General features: G+C 43.0%; 1 protein-coding gene across 2 annotated transcripts in view; it reads left to right on the top strand.

The window, feature by feature from the left end:
• Positions 1 to 12,641, top strand: part of LOC120937237 (amine sulfotransferase-like) — a 40,163-nt gene extending 27,522 nt beyond the window's left edge. For both annotated transcript variants that reach the window (XM_040350279.1, XM_040350280.1), the window contains one exon: positions 11,773 to 12,641. In XM_040350279.1, coding sequence (XP_040206213.1) covers positions 11,773 to 11,912 — 140 coding nt within the window. In that variant the 3' untranslated portion in view covers positions 11,913 to 12,641. The remainder of the gene's footprint in view (positions 1 to 11,772) is intronic.
• The last annotated feature ends 302 nt before the right edge of the window (positions 12,642 to 12,943 follow it).

Genomic DNA, 12,943 nt, shown 5'->3' with positions numbered 1-12,943 from the left:
TTCCCTTCCTAGCTCAATCAGGCAGTGCCCTACCATTTGTGTTGCTATGCAGCATATAGTCTCCATATAATTTTTTCTATCAGTTTTATATTGATGTTTGAGTTAACCATGTTACAACTGTTATTTATTTATATGGTCAACATGACAAAATAAAAGATCTGCTATTTAAAGGAGCAGTAAAGGATTTTATTTCTTTTTTTGCTGAAATGACTGTTTACAGGGTATAGAGACATAATAAATAGTTAACTGATTCATTTAAAAAAGTATTAAAAATAGATAAAAATCGATCATATAATGTGCCTGCAGTTTAGTTTAGTTTTTAAACTAGTTTCATGTTTCTGTGAAGTACAGAGACACACAGAACAAAAACAAACAAACACAGGGCAGTGTTTGTTTTTAAAATGAATCTGATTGGTTCTGAGGAGTTTTAGACACACAGTAATCACACCTTCTTGATCATGGACCACAGTGAGAAGCTCGCATGAGTTTTTTCATAAGGAGCCAGACAAGCAGGAAGTGTGGAGATCAGAGAAGGATTACAGCTACTTCGAAGCAAAAACGAACAATGAGGACATAAAACCAGGACTGCAGTAAGGTAAAGGAAGCTATTAAGCTAAAAAAAAAAAAATCCTTTAGTGACCCTTTAAGGGTCAACAAGCTGGTGTTGTTGCATTGATGGAGGAGACCCAAGTGGTGGATCAATTGCAATGTGCCCTAAGGACACCCTGAAAAGGGTGGGCACTTATTGCCACATATACTACTCGCTCCCATTTCCATACTTATAGCTAAATCTGTTCACTTTAAGCTAATGGAGTCAGTTTCAGATCTGCAAGATAGATATCTCTTCTTGTATGCTCTATTATCAGGCTCTCCATTGTTTATTATGGTGTTCTATATTCTTCCCCCATGCAACTCAGTGGTGCTTAGTGATGGCTTCTCCTTTATGGCACAATACCCATCGGTCCTGACTATCTCGCTTGGTGACTTCATGACCACCCTTATTTTTTTAGCCTGGATAAGTCAGGCTCTGCACCTAAACATTCAACCACTGATCACAAAACCAGATTCTCATGTCCTTTGACAGACTTTGCAATGGTAAATTCATAGACATAAGTATCCATCCACCACTGCCTACTCATGTTTCTCTGCCTCTCACTCTAGTATGTCCTGCATAGACCTTATCTTGCTGTCTAGAACTTTAATACCCTGGCTTTTCAATATGGAGTTTGTTCCTCTAGTACTCTCCGACCACTCTCCAATCTGGGCTGCAATACACACATATAGTGACCTACCCACTTTTCTCAACCCTCGTTGGTTGTCCGCCATACCCGATGCCGATGAGTTAAGTATTATTTTTAAAGCTAACGCCAATACAGCATCCCCCTTATGGTGTGGGAGTCCTTTAAGCTTCACATCCGTTTACTCAATACCAATCACATTTCTAGACTCAAATCATCTATAGCTAGGCACGTTCTCATACAGGCTACTAAACAGTAGGAACATGCAAACCAATTGAAGCTGCAGATCTGGGTGGCTGACCAACTTGTTACGAAAAAGCTAGACAAAAGCTGTTTTTTGTAAACAACATATTTTTGAGCATGGATAACACACTGGTAAACTTTTAGCTTATCTTGCTAATCAAAATGCCAGACACCCCATGAGGGGCGTGGCCGGCGCATGGACATGATGGCTGCTTAAGCTGAGAGCTCCTCACACCGGATCGTGAAATCAGTGTCCACCCGCACTCACACGGCTCACACAGCTTCAATGTGACCCGCAGGAGCTCTGGTCTATCCCTGCTCAGCATGTCACTGAAGAGGAAGGAGGAGCGGCTGCTAGGAAATTAACGGCATACATGTTCCAGTCAGCCATGAGGAGAGGACAAGATGGCGCTGCGGCAGATCCCTGCTCCACAGACATAGCAGCGCTCGCCACTCAGAAGGAGGAATTAGCCATCACAGTTCATGAGGGAAGGGGAAGCCCTCCAGGTTCAGGAGTGGGATCGCCACGGTGCCTTCCAAGTTCTCCTCTCTCTGCCAGCCCAGCAAAGGCTAAAATGAGATTAGATCCACAGGCTGCCAACACTGAGGTGAACAAGCTTACTTTATTATCCTGTCAAGCACCCCAAGCGGACTCGATAGCCTCCTTCCCTACAGCAGGACAACCTGTGTTAGACTCCACATTAAAAGACATGCTGATGTCCTTGAGGAGCTCTCTGCAGGCAGACATGTTCTCCTTTGTGCACAACTTTGGTAACAAAATGTCAGTGGTTGAGGAGAGAATATCCTGTATAGAATCTAACTTAGGTGACATCCCTACTATGGTCAATGATATCATTGATTCTCAAGATAAACAAATGGAGGATAATAAGTGGATCAAAGATAAATTGACGACATTGAGGACAGATCACGCCAAAATAATCTTAAAATTTGTGGCGTAATCAAATCTGTACCCAATTTTGATCTATCCCAATATGTGCGTAGCTTGATCAAGGTCTTGCTCCTCGATTTAAAAAATATTGAACTGACCATATATCGCATCCATAGGCTCCCCAAACCACTATTCCTACCAGAGTCAGTGCCTAAAGATGTGATCCTGCGAATTCACTTTTACCAATGTGAAAGAACAGCTCATGCAGAAAGCAAGACACATGGGCACACTACAAGACCAATATGGTCCACTCCAATTATTCACAGACCTCTCCCAACACACCTTAAGCCGCCATAGACAGCTCAACACTATAACCAAAGCGCTCCGCAACCACCATGTCCAGTACCAATGGATAGCTCCGGCAAAATGATCCATTATATACAATGGATCTAAACACATAGTCGCATCACTCCAAGTTGGCCTGTGGATCCTACAATGCTGGGGCCTAATCCCAGACTGACTGACCAGCACACCTATGGATCATTGCCCGGCTCCTGAGAGTCATCCCTTACCACTGCCCCAAAGGTCCAACCTTTGACACGCCATGTGAACACTCTTGTGATAAGCGATCCTGACATGTATGAGTTGTCATGAGTTGCTGCAACATGAGTTCTGACTGCAGCGCTTTCCTCCAAGTCTATATTACCCTATCACCGCTTTCAACCTGTGAAGGACCTCACCCTCTCACCAAGCATCCAGCTTTGTGGACCTTTCTTCACTGCCCCAACCTTGGTCTCCAAACGTTCCTACATTTACCTACAAAGCAGAGTGAGGCACTCAACGTGTCCATTAAAATTCTGGGAGGGAGGTTACCGCTCCAGATGGATGCAATAGGCAATCAGTGTCCTCTCAGAAACCATGGGTGCTGGCAATGCAAGAAGCAAAAATAGTAAGAAAATGTATGGACAGTTGCCTTTATTGGTGAAAAGGATAAAAAGCACTACAAATCACAGCAGACAGTGGGATATACAGCTAACGCGTTTCGCACTAAGATCTAGTGCTTAGTCCATTAAAATTCTGTCATTAAACGCCAATGGTCTCAACCATCCGTCTAAACAATCATCGTTGTGGAAACTTGCCTTTGTCCTCTGCAGTTTGCACCTAAAGCTACTTGGTGTGTACTGCCCGTGTCTTCTGCAGATTGCACCTAAAGCTATGTAGTGTGTACTGCCCGTGTCCTCTGCAGTGTGCACCTAAAGCTACGTGGTGTGTGTACTGTCTGTGTCTGTGCTATTTTTCTCAATGATTTTCATCCATATTCTCCTTTTTATCCAAACTCCTTATACGTCTAGTCTACAACCAACTGAGCGTCCACCTTGCTCATAATAACCTCAATGATCCCCTTCAGTCTGGATTTCGTCCTCAACATTCCACAGAAACTGCTCTCCTAAAACTAACAAACGATATACTAACGGCCAAAACTAAGGGACACTATTCTGTGCTCCTACTCCTGGACCTCTCTGCTGCCTTCGATACGGTTGACCACCCTCTCCTCCTCAAAAAACTCCACAATTTTGGTCTACGTGACTGTACTCTTCGCTGGTTTTCTACCTACTTATCCAACCGCACCTTCAGCGTTGCTTACAACTCTACTTCCTCCTCTCCTCTTCCATTCTCTGTTAGGGTCCCCCAAGGTTCTGTTCTTGGACCTCTCCTATTTTCTATCTACACCTCCTCCCTGGGTCAGCTGATAGCCTCCCACGGCTTCCAATACAATCTTTACGCTGATGACACTCAAATCTATTTCTCTACCCCTCAACTCACTCCTCACGTATCACTAATTTACTATCAGATATATCAGTTTGGATGTCGCACCACTTCCTCAAGCTCAATCTATCCAAAACAGAACTTATAATTTTTCCTCCCCCACGTGCCTCTTCCCCTGATCTCTCTGTCAAAATTATTGGCACAACTATCAGCCCATCCCCACATGTCAAGGTCCTAGGAGTAGTCCTGGACTCTGAACTCTCCTTTAAGCCTCACGTTCAATCACTGTCCAAATCTTGCCGCCTCAACCTTTGCAACATCTCCAAAATACGCCCCTTTCTAACCAATGACACCACAAAACTCTTAATTCACTCCCTGGTCATCTCTCGCCTCGATTACTGCAACTCCCTCCTCATTGGCTTACCTCTGCATACTCTATCCCCCCTTCAGTCCATCATGAATGCTGCTGCCAGACTCATCCACCTAACCAACCGCTCTGTCTCTGCTACTCCCCTCTGTCAATCCCTCCACTGGCTTCCACTCGCCCAACGAATTAAATTCAAAATACTAACAATTACCTACAAAGCCATCCACAACTCTGCCCCCAGCTACATCACTGACCTAGTCTCTAAATACCAACCTGTACGTTCTCTTCGTTCTTCTCAAGACCTCCTACTCTCTAGCTCTCTCATCACCTGCTCCCATGCTCGTCTCCAGGACTTTTCTAGAGCCTCTCCAAGCCTATGGAACTCCTTACCCCAATCTATCCATCTATCTCCTTTTCTATCAGCTTTTAGAGGATCCCTGAAAACCCTCCTCTTCAGAGAAGCCTACCCTTCCCACACCTAACTGTATTTTCATTTGAGTCCATCTGATCATCCCCCACAGCTAACTACCCTTTGTTCCACTTGACCCTCCCTTCTAGATTGTAAGCTCTAACGAGCAGGGCCCTCTGATCCCTCCTGTATTGGTTTGTATTGTGACTGTACTGTCTTCCCTGATGTAAAGCGCTGCGCAAACTGTTGGCGCTATATAAATCCTGTTTAATAATAATAATAATAATAATAATATTGCAGGGACCAGACATTACATTAAAGCCACAAGCAGTTTTAAATTACTTTTTTCTTATAGTAATCTCATTTTGTGCAGGGACAGTTCTAAACATGTGCCACTTCACAGGCATACTATAGACACCCAGCAGGTACAATATTTAAAGGATTTTTTTTTTAAAATTTATTTAAGCATCATTAAAATCACTGCTCCAGAAAAAACGACCGTTTTTAAAACTTTTTTTCCATTGATACATGTTCCCTGGGGCAAAACCCAGGTTCTCAAAGACGTTTTCACAGGCATACTATAGACACCCAGCAGGTACAATATTTAAAGGAATTTTTCATTATTTTTTTTTAAATTTAAGCATCATTAAAATCACTGCTCCTGAAAAAACAACCGTTTTTAAAACTTTTTTTCCATTGATACATGTTCCCTGGGGCAAGACCCGGGTTCGCAAAGACGTTTTCACAGGCATACTATAGACACCCAGCAGGTACAATATTTAAAGGAATTTTTCTATTTTTTTTATTTTTATTTAAGCATCATTAAAATCACTGCTCCTGAAAAAACGACAGTTTTTAAAACTTTTTTTCCATTGATACATGTTCCCTGGGGCAAGACCCGGGTTCTCAAAGATGTTTTCACAGGCATACAATAGACACCCAGCAGGTATAATATTTAACCACTTCTCTACTTTGGGTGTTTTTCAGATTTGGCGTTTACAAGACTAAAACATTTTTTTTTGCTAGAAAATTACTTAAAACCCACAAACATTATATATTTTTTTTTCTAATACCCTAGAGAATAAAATGGCGATCATTGCAATACTTTTTGTCACACCATATTTGCGCAGCGGTCCTACAAGCGCACTTTTTTTGGAAAAAAATCACTTTTTTGAATTAAAAAATAAGACAGCAATAAATTTGGCCCAATTTTTTTATATATTGTGAAAGATAATGTTACGCCAAGTAAAATGGTACCCAACATGTCACGCTTACAAATTGCGCCCGCTCGTGGCATGGCGTCAAACTTTTACCCTTAAAAATCTCGATAGGCGACGTTTAAAAAATTCTATAGGTTGCATTTTTTGAGTTACAGAGTAGGCCTAGGGCTATAATTATTGCTCTCGCTCTAACGATCGCGGCGATACCTCACTTGTGTCGTTTGAACACAGTTTTCATATGCGGGCGCTACTCACGTATGCGTTCGCTTCTGCGCACGAGCTCGTCGGGACGGGGCGCTTTAAAAAAATTTTTTTTTTTTTTTCTTATTTATTTTTATTTATTTTATTATTTTTTACACTGGAAAAAAAAAAAAAAATGATCACTTTTATTCCTATTACAAGGAATGTAAACATCCCTTGTAATAGAAAAAAGCATGACAGGTCCTCTTAAATATGAGATCTGGGGTCAAAAAGACCTCAGATCTTATATTTAGACTAAAATGAGAAAAAAAAAAAAAATTGGAAAATGTCATTTTTTCAAATGACAAAAAAAAAAAATGTTTCTTTAAGAGGCTGGGCGGGACTGACGTTTTGACGTCACTTCCGCCCAGCCGAGCTATGGGGACGGGCGAAGGAGATTTTTCCTTCAGTCTCGTCCCCGCTCAGCTCCCGAACGGTCGCGATCTCCTCCGCCGCTACCGACGGCTCCGGTAAGCGGCGGAGGGCGCGGGAGAGCGGCGGGAGGGGGGGGGCCCTCTCCCGCCACCGATAACGGCGATCTCGCGGCGCATCCGCCGCGGAGACCGCCGTTATCGTTACCAGAACCGCTGACAGTAAAGATAGATACCTCGGTTGTGGCAGCAGCTGCTGCCGTTACCGAGATATGTATCTTTAAAGTTAGGCCGTATATAGTCGTACAGCGGTCTGGAAGTGGTTATAGGAATTTTTTTTTTTTTTTTTTTTTTTTTATTTAAGCATCATTAAAATCGCTGCTCCAGAAAAAACGAGTGTTTTAAGACTTTTTTTCCATTGATACATATTCCCTGGGGCAAGACCCGTGGTTCTCAAAGACGTTTTAAGACAATAACTTGCATATTAGGCTTTAAAATGAGCACTTTTGAATTCGAACGTTCGAGTCCCATAGACGTCAATGGGGTTCTAAATGTTCGCGCGAACGGTCGGTCCGTTCTAATGTTCTGGTACGAACCGAACAGGGGGGTGTTCGGCTCATCCCTAGTGCTGGTGTACAGTGGCCTGACACCACTGCAATCAAGGACACTGTTTCTGGCAGCACAGGTGATACTGGAACAGGTGACCATTGCTGTTTTTTCACACTAGGCACTTTTGGGCAGAGATCAGGAACACTGAGCTAGATGGCAGTGTTTGTGTGTGTTTGTAAAAACTGTATGCAGAGGCTGAAAATGTACTTGCAGTTAGCTGCAACAACTTTCTCTCCACAGATGATGGTGGTGATCAGGACCCACTGATGTGGAGGTGATTAAGACACTCTTACACCATTGCCACAGTTTCTTCTTCCTCTCTTTTCACAGACCAATCACTGTGTTAGAGGAGAGAGCCGGAAGTCACACCAAGCAGCTTCTGTTTACCTTGTCACTGTGTCCTGATTAGACACAGCGATCACATGGTACAGGACCAATTTCAAAGGAGGCAATTTCATTGGTACTGTACCATGTCATGTGATAGGCTGTGTTCCGTGCAGCACACTGATCACCTGTTCACGAGTGTGTGCTCTAGGAGTGTTGGTGCGTCCAGCTGCATCGGCGTTCTTTCGGTAACTCGGTTTGCATCGGAAAGCAATTAACTTGTACTACTTGGCCATTCAAATATCTCATCTCTACCATAGACACAAATGACCAGCAACAGTATCAAGGCTTTGACTGTACGTGTCTGGCACTTGGCCTTGACCAGATCAAATGCTCCTCCCCGATTCACAGCTTTTCTCCCTTGTGGCACAACAGGGCAGCTGGAATTATCTCATAGTCCAGAGATATGGGCATCTAGGGGCATTTATTATTTGTGTCCCCTCTATAACACTGATGGTCCTACAGTTGAGACTACTACTGAATGTGGTATGTGGTCTGGAACCGTAAAAGTTGATCTCCGCATTCTACAAAATGCGTATTACACCCTAAGCCACAAAACTTGCCTACCAGACTAAATCTCACTGGGAAGTGGATGTAAATGATTTGAGTCATGAAGATTTGGAAGAAGATTTAGAGGGAGTGCAAACTGGTATCTCCCAGACTGTCGGATCATTTAACATAACTATATATACACACCATAGAGCCTACTTAACCCCTTTCTGAATTCTGAGTTTCACTCAACGCATAGCCCTCTATGCTCTATGTGCTCAGCTGGCCCTGGCACTTTCTTTTATTTGTTATGGGCCTGCCCAATTTTTCAGGGATATTGGCAACAAATAGTGGAGTTCCTTCATGACATCATGAGATCCCCCGTTTCTGTAAACCCTAAACAATGAACACTGACTCTGAAGTAGTTAAATTCATGGCTACATTTCTCCATGAAACCCTATTTTGTGCAAATAAATTGATAGCCAGGGGCAGGATGCAGGCTGTTGCTTTCACGTTCCAGGCCTTGTTTGCGGAGGTCAATGCTGCCCCGCCCCACAAAAAACATATTTCCTTATAGCTACTTTAGCTACTTTAGTTGATGAATGTATACCCCCTTGGCTGCACTTACCCCCTCCAGGTTCAGCCTCTCCTACTGTTGAAAGACCCAGATGGTTGGAAGTAAACCTTCCTGAAACGGGGGGGCCCTGTGTGCCGGGGCTCAGGCAGTGATGCTTAAACAACATTGATATTGTACAGGTATATTACTAGTAAGCTCTGCAATGTTGCCATTTGCCTCTCCCTTGGGTTTTTTCCTGTCTTGAATAGGCAGCACGCTGCACCACTCTCCTAGCTTTATTTCTAGACTGAGAGAGGCTGTAGATGATGTCACAGGAGGCAGGAAAATGGGGTGGAGCAGGATAGTGACCGCCAGTGGCCAAGCAATGGCATAACAGTTTTAGAAGTCTGCAGAGGAACTGGCTTATCTGCAGTCCTGCCAGGTAAAGACTTGTTGCTGTTGCTCCCCTGCTATGTTGTGTGCTCCTGAAGGTTTGACAGTCTGACTGGTTTTGGTTTCAGATTCTAACTGTCTCCTGTCTGCCTTTAGATGTGCTCCCCTGGCTCTCCTGCTGTGCGGTCCTGTAGGGTGGGCAGTCTGACTTTTTTGTCTCAGATTCTGACTGTGTCTCTTGTATGCCTGTGGAAGTGCTGCCTGGGCTTGCCTGCTACTACTTCTGAAATAAGTGGATGAGAACAGAGGGATCTTAAAGAGACAGTGTACCTGTTTTTGATGAGGGATTTATATGATTTTCTTCATATATTATGTGCAGATGTAAGCTTGCCACAACTGTTAGTGGCACAGAAGATTAGGGAAAAGTAGGAGGGGAAATGTGAGACATGTTTGTAAAAGAGTGCTCAAGGACCACAAATTATGGTGTTGCACTATTTTAGGAGCAGATGCCCTAAACACGAACACTTCAGAAAACATAAGACCCGCCATCGTCCATCTTCTCCTGGCCAGGGCAATCTGCATCCCCCAGATTCCCACACAGGGCAGCTGGTCTGACATACAACTCCATTAAAGTACATATCTCCTAACTTATCATCTTTCACAGGTGGTAGATGAGTGGAAGACCCATTGACTAGATGCTTCTTGCAGGTGACAATCTGTATACTGTATCACCCCCAAGGAAATCCTTGATCTCTTTGGGATTTAGGCTTGGTTCTGAAAGCACTGGTGCAGGGACCCTTTGCTCCATGTTACTATGTCCATCTTCAAATCTCATTTCTAAAGTGGTATGCAGTTTTGAGGAAGTCTGAGAAGCAGTCCATTCGCACAGGAGTCACTGAGTACACAGCAGGAAGACTTCAGTTCCTTACATATAGTCAAGTTGCTGAAAGTGGCCCAGATTCAAGAAGCACTTGCGCCCGCGCAACCATAGGTTACGCAGCGCAAGTGCTTACTTGCTCCGGTGTAACGAGTGCTCCTGATTCAGGAACCTCGTTACACCGACTGCAGGCTAAAATCTACGTGGCATAAGGCTCTTATGCCTCGCAGATTTTAGGCTGCATTCTTGCGGGGGCCGCTAGGGGGCGCTCCCATTGTGATCAGCGTGTAGTATGCAAATTGCATACTACCACTGATTCACAAGCTTGCGCGGGCCCGGTACGGAGTCTACGTACGGCTACTTTTAGCGCAAGGCTGCCCCTTCTAATAGCAGGGGCAGCCAATGCTAAAGTATAGCCGGCCTTCCCGCGCCGTGAAATTTGAATTTCACGGCATTTGCGTAAGTGAAACGTGAATGTCGCTGGACGCCATTCACGTTCACTTAGAAGCAAATGACGTCCTTGCGACGTCATTTGCCGCAATGCATTCCCGACGGAGCATGCGCTGTACGCTCGGCGCGGGAGCGCGCCTAATTTAAATGATTCCCGCCCCCGGCGGGATCATTTAACTTGCGCGCGCTTACGCCGGGCAAATTTGCCGGCGCGCCCTCGCAATTCACGGAGCTACTGCTCCATGAATCGAGGGCAGCGCAAAATATTTGCGGGGGCGCAGGGCAAAATCATTGCCCTGCTCCCCCGCAAATATCGCGCAATTCTACTTGAATCTGGGCCAGTGTACTTGCAGAGGTCAAATAATGTGAAGAAAATGGACTATCTTTTTTTTTTGCCATCAAGTCCTGAAGAGTCATCTTCTATTGTGTTTTTAGCATCTTTTCTTTGATTGTCAGTGTCTCTTTCTATGTGTTCTCGCCTGTGCATTTATTCTGCTATGTTATATCCCATTGTGTTCTGACATGAGGTAGGCCAGGAAAAAAATTGTTTTCAGATACTTACCATCAGTTTACTTTCCTGGCCTATCCTCATGTCATCACAGGACTCCCTCCCTAGGGACCTGTCACAGGCTCAGTTATCGAACACTTCAGTTTGGGAGGGGACTGTCTTTCATTGAGCTTGGAAGCTAGGAAGAGGTGTTCCTGTGGGTTCTAGAGGAGAAGTTAACCCATGCTGTGCTGACGTGAGGATAGGATTGTGGTGTACATTCTGTGCTGCTAATTCTTTCAATATTTTTTGGGGGAAATTCTTTCATCAATCACCTTCTTAATGCAAAAGTAGTAAGAAATCTTTAGGAAGTATCTCACCAACAATTTAATTTTTGTTGCAGAGGATGCCTTAAACCAGACTTAGCGTCTTAGTACAGAGCTCTTCCCAAGTAGAAAATTTAATTTTTGGTGGCATTCTGTACATTTATTAGACAACCGGGTGGTTGTATCATGCCTGCATGCCCCACTGTCTTTACTCACAATTATTTAGCGGCATTCAGACAAAGGAAAAAGTGTACATTATGAACTATGGTGCTGTCCATGTAGACATGCAAATCATTACCCTCTTCTATGAATTCTTGTCAAGCAAAACTCACCAACATGTAACTTACCCAAGGTGTGCAAAATAGAACTCATGAATTTTCTGTTCATTATGTGGAGTTTTCCTAAATTTGCTTTGCGTTACTCACTACCATCTGTATCTCCCATTGCTCTTTATCAGGCACTGTTGGTGACTGGAAAAACAGAATGACAGTTTCACAAAGTGAGAAGTTTGACATTGTTTATAAGGAAAAGATGAAGGGTCTACCTCTCAAGTTCTTCTGGGACATCAATGATGAAGAAGCAAGCATGATAGAATGAAGTTGCTGCTGAGTATCTAAAGCAACTTTGTTGCTTAATTAAAAACTGTACCTGCAAATACATTATTACACACTAATCTTTTCAGCTGCCTGTGCCAGAAGAAAAGACTATATCTCAGGCCTATATATCGTATATTTTATATTTAACATGAGAGAAGCCATTTTCCCTCTAAAGTTAAAACTAAGTTCATAGCTCATGAATAGACATTGTTACAAGAGTTTTTTTTAAATGAGACTGTGTAAATCTGGTCTGTACCATCTTCTCAGGTCATAAATTAAAGGTTTGAACACTTAGTAAAATACACAAGATAAGGAAACCATGAGCTTACAGACCTAATTGGTATTTCCAGAATAAGCTACAAAACAAGAGGGTTTATTCACAAATGAAGCTATTGTATTATATATTTTAAATAATAATGTTTCTTTCATAATATCTTAACAATGTATTATTTAGTTATTCATAAAACCCGTTAAATACATATATAGATTATTATGATAAAAGTTGCAAACATGGTATCCTATTAGTGAGAATGTTCATGAATAACTGTTATTCTTATCGTTAGAATTGTGACTTCATTTTCATGGCATTCACAAGTCTCAGCTAAATTGTGTGGGGTAGACATTCTCAACCCATATATTTCCAGGGGATGCCAGAATGGCTAGGGAAATTGACACATGATTGTCAACCATTAGACAATTAATGGTGTTTTACTAAGCCAGGGTCAGAAGGTAATGAAAATAACATTAGAAGTAATTTCTTATACAACATTGCCTCTAGAGGTTAAAAATAGTAAGAATTCAAGATGGCCGCTAGACTTGGTTGTCATGGTAACATATAAAACACATTGTCATATTACATCATCAATTACATAGTAGTGACACACACACACACACTTTTTGAGTGGGATAAAGTAGCTACCCATAGCAGAAGGGGGATTCTAAAAGATCTCTTAATTCTGGAAGGCGAGGAGATGCTAGACTAAAGGAAGATCTCAGAGAAGTCTTGTAAGACAAGATGAGGAGGAGATAACC

The sequence above is a fragment of the Rana temporaria genome, chromosome 4, assembly GCF_905171775.1.
Source record: "Rana temporaria chromosome 4, aRanTem1.1, whole genome shotgun sequence".
Lineage (NCBI taxonomy): Eukaryota > Metazoa > Chordata > Amphibia > Anura > Ranidae > Rana > Rana temporaria.
Note: the sequence above shows the minus strand (reverse complement) of the source record. Positions and strands in the feature narration are given on the sequence as shown.